At 37.6% G+C, this 16934-nt stretch overlaps 1 protein-coding gene across 1 annotated transcript in view; it reads right to left on the bottom strand.

The window, feature by feature from the left end:
- The window catches only part of GOLPH3 (golgi phosphoprotein 3), a 48712-nt gene extending 34470 nt beyond the window's left edge, over positions 1 to 14242 (bottom strand). Inside the window, exon 1 of the mRNA XM_044664485.1 lies at positions 13999 to 14242. Within this exon, the coding sequence (XP_044520420.1) occupies positions 13999 to 14226 (228 nt within the window). The 5' untranslated portion in view covers positions 14227 to 14242. The remainder of the gene's footprint in view (positions 1 to 13998) is intronic.
- Between the last annotated feature and the right edge of the window lie 2692 nt (positions 14243 to 16934).

Below are 16934 nucleotides of genomic sequence, written 5' to 3'. Positions count from 1 at the left end.
TTATCTTTTAATACTATAAACACACACATTTTTTAGAAATTAAAATAAGTTAAAATTTGTAAAAAGGACATGAAAACCAATAGATGAGATACAAAAACTAAAAATAGAGAGCTATCTTAAAAATTTAGTATCTAATAAATGCATAAGTTCCCCACCACTGGGGGTTGGGGTAAAAAGTAGGGAGAGAAAGAATAACAGTAGAGTTGCTCCCTCCTCTAAAAATAAGAGAGGGTAATTGAAGCATTTTTAAAATCCACAGATTAGAAGGAAAAGCAGAGGGAAAAAACGAGGAGAGCTTTCATAATAGTGATTTGCAGGTTTATGTACAATCTTTTTTCTGACCTAAAAAAATGCCATTTTAATTTGGTGTTTTAAGTTTAGAGTCAAATAAAATTTGTGGGGGGAAAAAACTTTCACCTAAAAAAATGCAATCCCTTCTGATAATACCCACAGGGTTCTCCAGATTTCACTTTGAAGAACAATAGTCAGAGGAAAACCACAAATTTTAGGGAACTATAATTTATCACTGGATAGTCTTATACTCCCAAGTCTTCTCTTCTCTAGGCCAAGTATTATTAGCACATCATTCTTTTAATACCTGAAAAGCCAAATGGATGAAATATGCCTATGATGTGCAGTTGGATGGCTAGCCCACTAAATTAATACTTCTAGGAACTGCAGCAAATCCAGAACTAGACGGAAGAAAGAAAGCAGACTAGGCTGCATATATGACATGCCTTAGGGCTTTAAAAGATCTCAAGCAGAATGCAGCTACATGGCTCAATAGATTGAGAGACAGGCCCAGAGACAGGAGGTCCAGGGTTCAAATCTGGCCTTAGATACTTCCTAGCTGTGTAACCCTGGGCAAGTCACTTGTCCCTGGGCAAGACCTGTCCCATTGTCTAGCCCTTACCACTCTTCTGCCTTGACTCCAAGAGAGAAGGTAAAGGTTTAAAAAAAAAAAAATAGAAAAGGAAAAATCTCAAGCAGCTTCCTGACACAAAAACCCATCTTTTTTCTTTCTTTTTCTTTTTAGTGAAAAATCTATACTTTAAACTATGCCCCCAATTCAGTCAAGTTAATCAACATAACAAAATGAAAGGAACACCCACATTTCTTCATTAGGTTTTAGAATTATGTATTTCTTACTTTTATGCAGCAGACATTCCTGAAAAACTGGATTCATCACAGATTCCTTTCAAGTGCTTAATTTAAGTAGAGTCAGAAGGTTTTGAATTTTTAGGAAATTAGTTTTATAAGAGGATTTACCTCTGGAATTATCTGTTCCACAAATTTGGAGTTTAAATAACAGTTTTTAAACATTGCACAATTTTATAGTTTATATTTACAGCTATATTACCTCCTTTTAAAGCCTTATTCTGATGCTTCATCATGGAATAGAGATGACTCTGGATCCCTGAAGACTATCTCTGCAGAGAATACATCTGGCAAGTACCACCAAACTAGAAAAACTTTTAGCATGATCCCTGCAATAAACTGAAGAGTAATAAACTAGTTAAGTGCACCAAGACAGAAGGATTAAAAGATAATGGGTCAGTGGAAGGTGTGTCCAAATAAATGAAATCAGTTCTTTTGAAAGATTAAAGAATAGCTACATTATTTTGTATATAGTCTGTCTTCCAAATTTTTCCTGCAGGCTTATTCTGTCTCCCCCACTGGAAGTTCATTAAGGGCAAGAATTGTTTTTATAAGTTTCTGACTTTCTCTAAATATGTCAGGTCAACAATCATTTATTCAATGTCTACTGGGTACAAGCCTGGAGAAGGAAATTGCAAACCACTACTATCTTTACCAAAAAAAACCCAGCTGGGTAGCTCAGTAGATTGAGAGTCAGGCTTAGGGATGGCAAGTCCTAGGTTCAAATACGACCTCAGACACTTCCTAGCTGTGTGACTCTGGGCAAGTCACTTAACATCCATTGCCTAGCCTTTACCACCCTAAGACAGAAGGTAAAGGTTTTTTTGTTTGTTTGTTTTTAAATAAATAAATGAACCACACACACAAATGGAGTCATGAAGTCATAAGTAGAACAAATGAACACAAAAATGTGCAAAAGATAATGTGTTTAACAGAAATACCATATATTGATCAACTATGAAGTACTAAACCATTATCAGCAAAGCAAGTCTCCAAGATAATCACAAGGGACTCATAAAGAAAAAGCTTATGCACAAAGACAAAACTATTGAAATTTGAATGCAGATCAAAACATGCTATCTTCACTATATCCTTCATGAGATTTCTATTGTATGTGATATGTGTCTTGAAAGGAAATTGCCTTTATTACTTTTATATCAGTGATTATAAAACAAGGAATAACATATAATCCTTTAAGTAGGTAACTACAACTATGATTTTAGTAAGTTAGATCCAGTTAGTAAACTGTATAATATATCAATTATAATAATATACTATTAACCATAGCAGTAGAAAAGACACATATAGTATGGAGTAGCAGAATATTATAGCTACCAAAAAAAATTAAGAGCTTCTGTTACCAACTTTTGGAATGTTAAGTGCACAGCTTGATCCTGATTCCTGATAAAGATAATAGAAACAATCACTGTGTCAGTAGTAGCAATTAGGACTATATTACAAAGACAAGAAGGTATTTACTTCTGTGAAGGATTTATGTTAACTATAGGTTCCTCTGGTTTATCTTTAAGAGTGAGATTAAATTTGATTATGTCAGTCTATTATTTGTAATAATAATTGGAGATGGCTGAAAACATATCCTGATCAGATTCATTCCCATATTTTCTGTTGTGACAACACTGATAAATTGTGCTTGTGACATACCTTGAATTTTAGATAAGGAGACATTTAAGAGGTCCTGTTCTTTGACATTTCTCCTAATATCCAAAGACTTAATTGGTACTAAATCACTGGAAGGAGAAGAACAAGTAGGGGCTACCTGTCTTAAACTTTTTCTTGAAATGTATTAACTCTTTTAGCAAATATTTCCTACAAACATATTTTGTACATTTGTTTTTATTAATTGCTTATGTTAATTGACTGTCAAGAGCCTATAAAACACTGTTGTATATATAAAAGAGACCCTTCATCACAGACTGAGTATAATCAGACCACTGACTATATTTACCCACAAATAGTTCAAGCTCAGAATGATGGTCCAGTTTTTCCTTTTTTGTTACAATCTTCTATTATAAGCAGCAATATGGAAGCATGTATTTCATGAAAGTATAGATACAGCATATATCAATATCAGATTATTCATCATCTCAGGGAGGAGGGGAAAGAGGGAAAAAATCTGAACTCTAACATGTAAAAAAACAATTGTCAAAAATTGTTTCTATACACTGAAAAAATAAAAACTTTTTAACAAAAGATATTGGGGGTGGGGGGCAGATGGAGGGCTCAGTGATTGAGAATCAAACCCAGAGGTGGGAGATCCTGGGTTCAGATTTGGCCTCAAGATACTTCCTAACTGTGTGTCTCTGAGTAAGTCACTTAACTCCCATACCTTTCCTCTGCTTTGGAATCAATAGGACAGAAGGTAAGGGTTTAAAAAAGGGGGGGAAGATACCGTTTAAAGGATGCCCCCCAAAAAGGCAAAAAGTCATTGCTCAAGGAGCTAATAGTCTAATAATACAGTGATTCCCAAAGTGGGCGCTGCCACCCCCTGGGGGTGCTGCAGCAATTCAGGAGAGTGGGTAATGGCCACAAGTGCATTTATCTTTCCTATTAATTGCCACTAAATTTTTTTTTAATTTCCAGGGGGCTAAATAACATTTTTTCTGGAAAGGGGGCAGTAGGCCAAAAAAGTTTGGGAACCACTGGTCTAATAGGTATGATTTTATATCTTAAATAGTACCCTACATTTTTTCTGGAAAGGGGGCAGTAGGCCAAAAAAGTTTGGGAACCACTGGTCTAATAGGTATGATTTTATATCTTAAATAGTGCCCTACAAATAGCTACTCAAAAATGTTTTTAACTGATTGGCTCAGAAAAAAGAACCTGTCCCTACCATTAAGAGAAGAAAACAAAAAACAGAAAAAGAAAAAATTATGCTAGTATTTTGAAGACTTTCTAGCACCTAGCATGGTCAATTAACATTAAGCATCTAACAGACCCATAATGGTGAACCTATGGCACACATGTCAAAGATGGCACTTTCTGTGGGCACGTGTGCCATCCTCAGCCAGAGTTAGTTACTAGAAAAAGAGGGCCTCAGATGGAGCTGCTCCCCTCCCCCGCTCCACTGCGTCTCCCTGCCATTCCTCTCCCTTTCACCCTCCTCTGTCTGGGGTAGGGGAGCACTGCAATCAGTCAGGGGTGGGGTGGGGTACAGCACTCAATCTCTAAAAGGTTCACCATCACTGTACTAGACTATGGAGGAAAAAATCCCAAGACCTTGAGAATAACATTTTTTTTTTAATTAAACCCTTACCTTCCATCTTAAGAGTCAATACTGTGAATTGGATCCAAGGCAGAAGAGTGGTAAGGGTAGGCAATAGGGGTCAAGTGACTTGCCTAAGGTCACACAGGTCAGATTTGAACCTAGGACCTCCCATCTCTAGGCCTGGCTCTCAATCCACTGAGCTACCCAGCTGCCCCCGAGAATAACATTTTTAGAGAAGGGGCAAAAGGGTGTGAGGGTGGCCCAGCCAAGATTGTATACAAAACTTAGAGCTTGAAGTGAGTTTTCAAGGAAACCAGGAATTTTAAGAAGTGAAAGTGAGGAAGAGCCTAGATTCTGGCATAAGGAACAGACAGTACAAAGGTAAGAGACAGGAAATAGGAGTGCCAAGTGTGAATGGCCAGGAGGTCAATATATCTGGATCATAAAGTTTGTTCAGGGGAGTTATGTGTAAAAATCTGGAAAGATAAAAACTGGCCAGGTTATAAGAGTTTTAAATGCCAAAGAGTTTATGTTTGATACTATAAGTACCGGAATCACTGGGATCTGAGTAAGGAAGAGTGACACAGTCAGTCTTGCTTTAGGCAATTTTTTTGGCCTATAGAGTACTACTAGAGAGTAGTAGAGTCAGACTCAAATAGAAAGGAAGCTACTAATTCATACATAATGATCACTTCAGGTTAAATATTGACTTAGTTTTAAATTTTAAATTCTATCATGCAACCATGGAAAAATATTCTAAATTAAAAAAATTTAAATTCTAAAATCTATGTTTTCAGTTATTTATTTAAATATTTGACAATTACATTTTAATCTGGTTTGGGCTACCCTCAGCAAATATTGCTAGTTGTGTGTTTGACGCTTCTGGTAAAGAGGATGGACACTAGTAAAGAGTTGAGGCAGGGAGACTATTATAAAGGAGATATTATGATCATCTATATTATATTACCTTGATAGGAAAGACTATTCTATTAATAATTCTTTATACATAATACAGGAAATATCTGATGGCATAAGTGATTATGATCATGCTGCCTGGAAGAGCAAAAAGACATGAGAAGAAAAAAGAAAAAAAGCTAATATAGCTAACAAAATAAAAATTTTTAAGGGGTGAAAGGGAATTAGGTTCATAATCCTGGTCCATAACTCACAAGAAAGTAACCTATGTTATCCTGTATCCTGGTTATAAATTTTTTCATGAAAAGAATAGGTTTTATACCTCACATTCAAAAATATAGCATTTATCCATATTTCAATGCCAAAATTACTTTAGTGATTCCAGAATTGTATGTTAAAACTATTCATATTCTTGAGATAGTAATCAAGCACTTATGCTCTTATGTAATTTAATCTGCTGTCAACATCCTTGTCCTACAGTTTCTTCCAGGTCTTCATTAATTCAATAAATATTTCTCAAGCACTTATACTGTGTACATATGCCCACCTTCCTTCTCATCTTTGGTCCAAAATTTAAAACAAACAACAAAACCACTGAACCAGAATCAATTTCAAAACACTTGTTATTCTAAAACTTATGAACAGTAGAATTTACTCACAAGGTATTTTTTGACATCTGTTCTCAATGTAATTGCTAATCACATATTCCTATCAGAATAATGATGACCTAACTTGGTAAATAGTCTAAAATAAACCAGTACAATCAGTATGACCACTATGTCTTATATTCATGTGGACAAGAACTGTGGAAGATACAAACTACACAGATGATCTCCAACTTCTCTGCAGAGGTAGAAGACAATGGGTATGGAACAATGCATAAAACATCAGGCAAGGGAGGAATATGTTGTCTTGTGGGTAATATTAAACTCTGAGTTCACTGGAGTTTAGAGAAAGGGGAAAAGGAGGACTGCTTGAGCAAGGGATAACTGAATAAGAACAAATGAGTTCCCTATTCATACGATCCACCTAACCTGAACTTTGTGGATGATAAGGAACATGATATTTAGGAATGCATGTGTTAAAAAAATTAGCAAAAAATATGTAATTCATAAAACACAGGTGAACAATAGCCATCTATTCATTCTTTATAGTTGTCTTGAGGAAATGTTCACCTGTCAAGTCTGTTTCTAAGGCAACTCTTGAAGTTTCATTGTATTGTATCCCACTCATTGTATTCGTCAGATTAGGAATAATGTCCCTCTGGGGATAGAACATTTCAGGGGGCCACATCTGGCCAGCGAGCATAGTTTGCCCATCACTGTGCTAGACAATATTCATGTTCTAAAGAAGTAGTGATTAACAAGGTCTGAAATCCATCACCTCAAAATTTCATTTCAACAAAAAGTTTTTAAGCCTTTTCTTCCAATAAATCTATACTAAGCACTCTGAACAAGTAGTAAAACATAGTAAACTGAATGAAATATGTTTCAGTCAATCATTTCATTAAGTCAATACAATCTTTATGAGGTGGGTTGCCATAGCTTGGCTATCGCAATTTACAAGTGGTCCAATTTATATACTGCTTAAGTCTCAGAACAGGTTCCTTTCCATTTATTTCTCTCAAGCATTAAAAAAAAAAAAAGCAGCAGCAAGAAGAAAAGGCACAAAAAAAAGAAGAAAAGGTAAAGAATCTAGGGTCCTGTATCATTAAAAATTATTGTTATAAAATGTGCTAAAAGAAAACCTAGGGGGTCATCAAATCTATCTTACTGGATTTTATATTAAATGCAGTTTAAATTCAATGTGTCTACCATGTCTGGGCTTGGGTAGTTTATTTGTCAAAGAATTTTTTAAGATATCTATTACAGTGAGATTCTATATGCATTATTAAATGAAAGCTAAATTACCTCTTTCATATACTGAAATTAAAATAAATCATAAAAGATGATCAGAGACAAATCATTTTAAGAGATTAAAAGATAATTTCTCCAATTCACTTATTTTACCAGGACTATTTTCAACGTAATCTCATTTTTGTATTCTTAGCACATCTGTTTAACAATTACCTGCCAGAATGGATTCTACAACACTTATTTGGTCCAAAAGAATTCACACATGCATGATATTTAGCCAAAGAATGAACTTGATTAGCACCTTGTTCAGTATATACACCATCCAGAAAATGTCTCAATATTGTTCTATGCTTACAAATCCAAGAGTATATAAATTATTTTAAATCCATCTTATGTAACATGTGATATTTAAATTTACTGAATGGCAGTATGACATAGTAGAAAGAAACCTGGAAAAGTTACTTTCCCAAGTTTTAGTTTCTTTTGTAAAATGAGGGTTTAGACTATATAGCCCCTATTAACTCTTACAACTTTAAGTCTGTGATCCTACACAATAAACTTTCTAACTATAGAAAGTTTCCACGTTACAGTAATAACTGAATGAGGATACATTTCAATAACATCACAATCGGTAGAAAAAGAAATACAAGAAACAAAAGGATACATTCAAAAATATCAGAAACGAGTAATTAGGGTGCTAAAATATCAATTCGAAATGGAAGGTTTTTCCTTTAGCTTCTTTAAAGGAGCTTCTTAGAGAATGTTTTAATTAAGTACCATGTTATTCACTAGAGGTTATAAGGATAACAACTAGCACATATAGGGATAGGGACAGGGACTACACTTTTGATATTGATATATTTATGAAATCACTTTCAAGGATTTTTAAGGTAATTTACATTACCAAGAGAAGAACTAATTGTCAATTTAAATGGTCTATAATCTGTTTCAAGTTAAATGCAATTAACTAAAATGTATCAAAACATACCTTGCACATTTAATTTTTAATAGGAGGAAGAAAATCCTTGCCTTTCCTCCTAGCTCCTAATTTAAATATTTATTTATATACATTCCAGAACACAATCTGGCGGTCTCTACAGATTGAACTTTTTATCTCCTTACTATCTTCTGGTAATTTGCAATCTTTATAGCACAATCACATTACCAAGATAGCACTTACATCAAAAAAATTTCTTTAATTTGCTATGATAGGACAACTAGGTAGCTCAGTGGATTGAGATCCAGGTTTAGAGAATGGAGGCGCTGGGATCACTTAGACACTTCCTAGTTCTGTGACCCTGGGCAAGTGACTTAACCTCAATTGCTTGGCCCTTGCTGCTCCTCTGCCTTGGAACTAAAATCAATTCTAGGTTAGAAGATAAGGGTTAAAAAAAAATGTTTTTTTAAGACAAAGCAAGCTATCACTGAAATCTACTAAGATTTATTCCATAAGCCATATGAAACTCCAGCTATTTTACAGTGACAGTATATATATATATATATATATATATATATATATATATATATATATATAAATGATTCTTCTAAATTAAAAGATGCAAGAACAATACTAATGCCTTAAAAAAATGCTTCTTCCAAATAATAGAATTATTCCCCCTCTTGATATATTATTTTAGTAAGATTTATAATTAAGTTATGCTGAACTTCTTTGTATTTCTCTTCCAAAAATAAATAACAGAAGCATCACAGGATCAAAGATTTAGACCATAGCAATCATCTAGCTCAATCAGTAGTCTCCAAAGAAAAAATGATATAATATTTGAAAAACCCTTAGCACAATGGCTGACATATATAAAAATGTTTATTCCCTCCTCCTTCCCCTTAAGTGGGAACCAAGGTTATAGCCTGCCCTAAGGGATATGTAGCCTAGTGGGCAGATGACCTTTACTGTGATAATTAATTGTCTTCATTACAACCATTCCCAGCTGCCTCACTTCAGGCAAAATCAGGCAACGAATAGTCTCCTCCAGGCAATTACAAGGCAGCCAGGTGTGTTAAGTCTAGTGCAGGGGTCGGCAACTTTTTTGGCTGTGAGAGTCATAAACGCCACATTTTTTAAAATGTAATTTCGTGAGAGCCTTACAGTGTTCACAGTGTGCGCTCCTGTAAGAGCGCCTGAAAAAAAATTGACTTTATGGCTCCTGCAGAAAGAGCCAGATATGGCTCGAAAGCCATACGTTGCCAACCCCTGGTCTAGTGTATAAGGAACTGTTTATTAAAGGAAGACTTAGACTCAAAACAAGCTTCAAACTCTTACTGGCTAGGGGACAGATGGAAAGTCATTTAACCTCTGTGCCTCAAATTCTTTATCTATAAAATGGAATCTATAGTCTTCCAGGATGTAGATCTATGGCCCTATGTCCTAATCTAAAACTACTGGGAACCCATAACAAAGGAACAGGTCCCACCTATGTACCCACTTGTATCTTGGCATGTCAGGCACTCTGTGAGGTTGGCTTGATCTCTTCCTCCATGTAATTTAGGCTAGTTCAGGGGTGGTATCAAATTCAAACAGAAACTGGGGTCACTAATAGGTACATAAGGATATCTGTAGTTGCATATCGACTTAGCTTTAAAATGTAATGTTACTAATGTTTGTTTTTTAAATGTATTTGTTAAATATTTCCCAATTTCATGTTAATCTGGTTTGGATTAAACTCAGGAGTCTAGGTCAGGCATTCAACACCTCTGGGGTAATTCTCAAAAAGAAGAGTTGTCTTCAAGCCTTAACTGGCCAGGAGGACTAAGGCTGCTCAAGCCACATAGCAGTAGACAAGAGCTTCCAGGTGGACTCAGACCTCATGAGAGTGGATTCTTTATCACCTACTGGCATAAAAAGGTCTGTCCAAGGATTTGGTGACTGTCCCGAAGACATTCTCCCAGGCTGATCAGACTTTCCAGTATGGAAAAGAAAGGAGATAAATTTCCAAAGTTTTAAATGTTGAAATACTTTTGAGCATCCCTTCAATGCGGAAATTTCCAAATAAATGATTGTGACTAGTTTTGGAACTAGAAGTAAAGCCAGGTCTCTTCACAGAAAAGACTACTACTCACTCTTCATTTCTTAAGAAATAATTTATTATAAATAGTGCTGAGCTACTAACAAGGTTTCTGGCACATATAGTAAGCACTTAGCAAATGTTTATTGACAAAGATACACCAATATATATAATTAAACTCGTTTTATATCCATTTAATTTAAATACATGAATTTCAACACATAAATATCAACTTTCTGGTAATCCCGAGTCTACATCAGCTATCCTTTATTCTCATGCACTTTTCATTTTATGTGGTCATTTGGTAGATACTCTGTTCTTCAACCAGTGCTTTTTCTACTAAACCATAAACTTTGGTTCTACTCATCCAATCAGTTCTGAAGCCATCTTATAGTACTATCATTCAATCTACATATTTTCATCTATGAGAGATGAGAGATGCCTTGCTAAGATCCATGTACAGATACCACATTTGTAACAATCTATGAATTTAGAAATTATTCTATTAAAAGGGAGGAAGATTGGTATCAAAATCAATATATGCTAACTCTTCACAAAATTGCAACCTCTCAAAGCAAATGCAACTCTTTCCACAAATGACAGTACTGAGATCAGTCAGCTATCTTCAACAATCAGTGTGGCATAGTGGAAAGATACTGGATTTAAGAGTCTAGTAACACTAATATCCATAGCAGAGTAGGTAAGTCACAAAATCTCTCCTCACCTCAATTCTTATTATAAAAAATTAGAGAATTAGACTTGATGATTTTTAGGGTCCCTGTGGGTTCTAAATCCTATTACTCTGATCATACCAATCACACTGAAATTCGGCATTGCAATTCCTAACATAGTAAACATATAGCCTTAATTACTTGGAGTCTGATCCTATCATTGTAAAATATTAAACTGTCTAAATTTAGAACAACTATTTTTTAAAAACCAAATGAGAGGATTAGTGACAAACTATCTCCAAAGAGGGAAAATAAGAATACAGAAAAAGAGAGATTTAATATTACAGGGTTATTATGCCTTCACAACTGAAAACAGACCAAGACATTTTCTCACAGGTTATCTCAAAACTCATAAAGCAAGTTCTGATGTTTTAAATTGAATTTGCAAAGAAACAAAATATAGTTACTTCTATAACTTTATGAATTTAAACAGTTTTTCTACTAAAGAGAATAAAGTAATTTCTTGTTTTCTTTGCTAGATCTTCAACTGCTACATGCCCACGCTGGTCAAGCCAAAAGATTGTTCAAAGGTTCTCTCTTTTACCTCTACACAATCTCACCTGGGGATCTCACTAGCTCCCATAAGTTCAATTATCATCTTTATGTAGATGATTCCCAGATCAATATATCCAGCCCTAGTTGCTCTCCTGAGCTACAGCCTTTTGTCACCAACTGTCTACTGCATATCTCAAACCAGATGGCCTCAAATAATCTCCAAAACAGTTCTCATTATCATTCCCCTCTCCCCCCAAATCCTGCCATCTTTTGAATTCCCCTATTGATGTCAAAGGTACTTTCATCCTCCCAAGTGCCAAATTTTGTCTTTCATCTTTTCTTATACATAACCCATCTCTCCACTCACACAGTTGCAACCAAACTCAAGCCTTCATCACTGCTCACCTGGACTATTGCAAAAGCCTCCTAATTAACTAGAATTCCTGCCTCAGGCCTCTCCCCAGATCAGTCCATTAAGCTGCTAAAGTAAATTTACTAAAGTGTAGTTCTGACCAAGTCAACCCCCTACTCAATAAACTCAGTGGGTCCCTCTTACCTATGGGATCCATTCTGGAATCCTTTTGGCATCTAGAGCTCTTTACAATCTGACCTCATCCTATCTTTCTTTCCAGTCTTCTTACACACTACTCCTACATACTCTAGGAACCAGCCAACAATGACCTATATTACTTACTGTGCCTAACAGTGGCCATTCTATCTCCAGCCATAATCTCCATGTGTTCTTCCTCTCCTTTGCCTTAAGATTTCCTGACTTTCTTTCCATTTGAGTCACTTCCCAAAGAAAGTCTTTCCTTGGTCTCAACTTCTTCCACACCTCCAAATCCTTTAGCATTCCCTTTTTAAGATATCATTTCATCCAGTCTAGCTATTTATGTATGTTTTCTCAGCTATTAGAATTAAAGTTCCTTGACTGTTTTTGTCTTTCTTGGTATCCCCAGGGCATGGCATGTAGTAAATACTTAATAAGTGCTTTTTGATTAAATAACTCTTATACAGTACTGCATTTATCCTTTGACAGTTCTGAAACAGATAAAGAACAGGCACAACAGACCCATTTGAACTTGGAGGGACTGAAGAAACACTGAGTTTAACTTGATCAAGAACATACAGTCACTGATTTACAAAAATAAGACTAAGCAAGTGAATAGAAGGCACTGCCAACACAATCACTATAAAGTTATATTTAAGGGTTTTTTTTTTATGTTTCTAAACACTTAGCAAAGAAAACTGAAAAACCCTACACAAGATATAACCTAACTGGGATAAAGGAAGGTTAAATAACAATAGAAAAACTAAAATGTCTTAGTACTGAATTCTATGCCCATATTCATAAATTCTGAATAATTTTATAGAGTAAAATTTGCTGACTCTTCTTTTGGGTTTGCTCTTCAATACAGCAGGCCTGAGGTTAGCATGCTGAGTTAAATAAGCCAACATTAGATTGAGATGTAGCACTGCCCTGACAAAGGTCTTCTATATCTAGTCACCTCTCTTCTTGACCAAAATGTCACCGACAAAAAAAAAAAAAATTCAATTCAGAATAAGAAAAATTAAGGATGCCCATTTTAAAATACTGTTTTGGCACACTCTCTTCTTTAAAGTGTTATATCAAAACATCATAGCCCCGCACAGCAAACGTTCTAAAAGTATTTCTTTTTAACATACCACCGATTTTTTAAAGTCTTTTAACTTTACAAACTGTTTTACTACATGGCCAAATGGTAATTCTTACAATAAACCCTACTACAAGGAAATATCCCGCAAAGTACTATGATTAAAAAGTCCTGTCTCGAATCTTCCCTATTTTTACCTGATAAAAATAAGTAAATCGTGCCTATATCAAAATGTATAGAAAACTTTCTGGATAAGCTTTAACCAACTGTATAAATACTTTCTGGGGAGAAAAAAAAGTAAATGGCAAAGGACACTGATACTTTTTTTAAAATGGCCACTAAAATTGTTTCTTGATGTCTTGTGAATATATTTCCAAGAGCTTCCATAAAAACTTTATCTGACCATTGAAATCTCCATAACTTTTTTCTAATCCAAGTTGTTGTGTTTTTTTTTTTTAATGAAATATCTTTTCCTCCCAAAAAGAGGATTTGCGGCTGATTTTAAGACCTATGAGTTTAGGGGTGGCTGGACTAAAAAGACTTCTAAGACCTACGAGTTTGGGGGCGGCTGAGCTAACAGATCTTTCCAATTGGAAGGACAATCTGAAATTTAAAATGGTCACCGTGCAACTGCTACAATTGAAGATGCTGGGTGGTGTAGAGGAAACTGGCATTATTAAGCAGAATTTCTGCCCTATGAAAAGGCTGTATTTCCTTAAAGGGATATAAAGAAACGTTAAGCCATATGTTTGGTGACCAAGTCTCTGGAATGAGATCTTTCCAGTCATCGGGTCTCAGAGCAAAGAAGGGATTATTGCCGGCCCACCCCACAGGTCCTGACCCCGTTCGTTCGCTGCCCCCTCACCAAAGACAGGTGAGAGGCAGCCCCCGAGGCCGTAGAGCGGCTGCTCTCCCTCCCTTCCTCCCGCCTTCCTCCTTCCTCGCTAGGGCCGTGGCCGGTACCTCTCGGTCCTTCAGGCCCAGCAGCAGCACCTCCTCCATCAGGGTCAGTCGGGTTTCCTTGGAGTCGCCCTTGTCGTCGTCGTCCTGCTCGTCCCGGCGGCTCTGCTCATCGTCGTCGCCGCCGCCGCCCCCTCCACCGCCGGCAGCCCGCTCCTTGTCGGCGGCGCTGCGCGAGGCCTCGGTGCGGCGCTGCACCAGGCCCGAGCTGCGCTGGGTCAGCGAGGTCATGGCTGCGGCCGGGACCGCGGAGGTCGGAGGCAGCGGCGGGGCTGCGCGGCGGGACGCGGCGCGAGCGTGGGCCGGCTCCCCTTCGCTCTCCGCTAGCCCTCGATGGCCCACACAAGCTCCGCTTCAGGCGCAGGGGCGAGGTCCGTCTGCGCCGGCGCCGGCGCCGGCGGGAGTCATGGGGGACGGGCCTCGGGGCGGCTCGCTCAGCGGCCCGGGAGAGGCCGGCGCGCGGGCAGGGAAGGGGATCCTGCTCGTGGGGGCGGCAGGGACAGACGCGCTGAGGTGGAAGCGGTAGCAGCTACTTTCCTCCAATATGGCGGCACGAGCTGATGTCACCGGAGGATGTGGCAGAGTCCACTGGGGCTGGGGGAGGGACCGGAAGAGGCGAAGAGGGACAGGGGTGGGGGAGCTGGGTGGGGAGGGTCTCGGAAAGGGGCGGGCGAGGGTCGGCCCGCTCAGTCCCCACCCTCCGGCCTCTCGCCTTGGAGTTTCCTGGCTCTAGGAGCCACCTCTTCCACCTCGTGACTGCCTCCCTGGCCCTCCTACCAGTCCCACCCGGCTTCTCCCCCTCCGGGCATGCGCTGGAAAAGTGACTTGGCCTTTCTGAGAACCTCTTGGAGATCCCTACAGCCTGCGCCCCTCCCCCCACGGACTTCTTCAGAGAGGGCGGGGGTCAGGACGAGGGTCCTGAGTCCTGGTCAAAGGCTCCTCTGAGTCTTAAACCCTTTGTGGTCCAGGGAAAGTCAGTTAACCTCTCCAGATTTAGGATTCTAATCTGTGAAATGAAGTGTTTGGAACTAGGTGGCTGCTGAGGTCTCTTCCGAGGTTTAGGTCTGTGATCTTGTGCTGTATCCACTGAAGCTCAAGGCTCAGCTTTTAAAATGAGGGAAGGAAAGAGACTGAAAGGGAATGCGACAGAGACAGAGAATATATTTGGAGGATTTGTGGTCTGCTGGTCTAAATAAATGCAAGAACTTCAACCAAAGTTTACCAGTTTTGTGACATGAGTGCTCAAATCCAACTAATGTCTTAAAAATAAATTATATAAATAATTTAAAATGAATTTTCGAGTAATTGGAGAAATGAAAAGAAACTTTGGTTCTGGCCCATGCCTGTCAGATTGTCGAAAGCTGACCAAAAATGGAAAAATAACTATTAAAAGAGCTACAAGATAAAAAAAAAAAAAAAAGGAATATTAGCATACTGTTGATGGACGTGGGAATTGGTCCAGCCATTCTGGTAATTAATTTTAAACTAGACCCAAAAATATACTTACTCTTTAACCCAGTGATATAACTACTAGGTCTATACCCCTAAAGAAAGCAAAGGAAAAGGACCCATACATACAAAAGTAATTATAGCAACTCTTTTTGTAGTAGCATAAAACTGGAAACTAAGAAAATGCCTATAAATTGGAGAATGGCTGAACAAATATATAAAATATAAGTGTAACAGAATATTGTTGTTCCATAATAGAATTCTTAAATTGGAAGTTGAAGAAAAACCTGGGAAAACTTATATGAACTAACTCAGAATGAAGTGACCAAGACCAGGAAAAAACTTATCTAATAACAACTTTATAAGAAACAAGCAACTTTGAAAGATTTAAGAATTGTAATCCATGAAGGGATCAACCATGATTCCAAAGGATGTTTGATTAAGCATGCTACTTTCCTGCCTCTTGAGAGAGAGGCAATAGTGTGAGAGTTCAGAAGGAAACATTTTTTGGACCTGGAGAATGAAAGAATTTGTTTTGCTTGATTATGTATTGTCATAGTTTTTTCTTTTCTTTTCCAGTGGGGGAAGGGTGGGAATGGAAAGGAGACAAAATTGATATTTGCTCATTGAAAAAACGGGTTTTGATCTGTAGGGAACATGAAATAATTTTGTTTAAAAACATTTGGGCCTTGCAGTCTCAGCTGTTTAATTTTTGCTACAATGACTTGCTAAATGACTTGCCCAGGGTCACACAGCTAAAAAGTATCTGAGGCCAGAGTTGAACCCAGAGCCTCCCAACTCTAGTCCTGGCACTCTATCCACCAACTCACAAAAACCCTGTTGTGAAAAAGATGCTATTATCATTCCTGTTTTATAGATAAGGAACTGTAAGGCTAAGAGATTTGCTCACTCAGCTAACAAGTATATGAGGTAGGCTTTCTGATTCTGAGTCCAGCACTCTATTCACTACACCTGGCTGTCTCCCAAAGAGGAATTTAAAAGGGGAAAGAGCTGGGTGGTTCAGAGGTGGTTAGTTGGATAGAGATCCAGGCCTGGAGTCTGGAGGATCTAGGTTCAAATGTGACTTCAGACACTTCCTAACTGTGTGACCCTGGGCAAGTCATTTAACCTCCTTTCCCAGCCCTTCCCACTGTTCTGACTTAGAACCAATAAGTGGTTCTAAGAAGGTAAAAAGTTTTTTGGGTTTGTTTTTTTAAGAGGAAGTTAAAAGACTAAGAGAAAGGTTAAGATAGAACATCAATGCAGGATTTATGAAGGACTTGGATAAATGTTTTGCTTATTTTCTCTGCTAATGAGAATGACTGCTACACTGAAAATGACAGAACAAAAATGACTAACAAGAAGTCAATACCCAAAATAAGTGAGATAGTGAGAACACATCTTGTTGCCTTTGATCAGTCAAAAAAGCATGTGCTTTGTGTACAAATATAAAGATTGAAACCATCCCTGTGTTTATATTCTAACAAGGA

This window comes from Gracilinanus agilis, chromosome 1 (assembly GCF_016433145.1).
Source record: "Gracilinanus agilis isolate LMUSP501 chromosome 1, AgileGrace, whole genome shotgun sequence".
NCBI classification, from domain to species: Eukaryota; Metazoa; Chordata; class Mammalia; order Didelphimorphia; family Didelphidae; genus Gracilinanus; species Gracilinanus agilis.
This window is presented reverse-complemented; position numbering and strand designations above follow the sequence as displayed.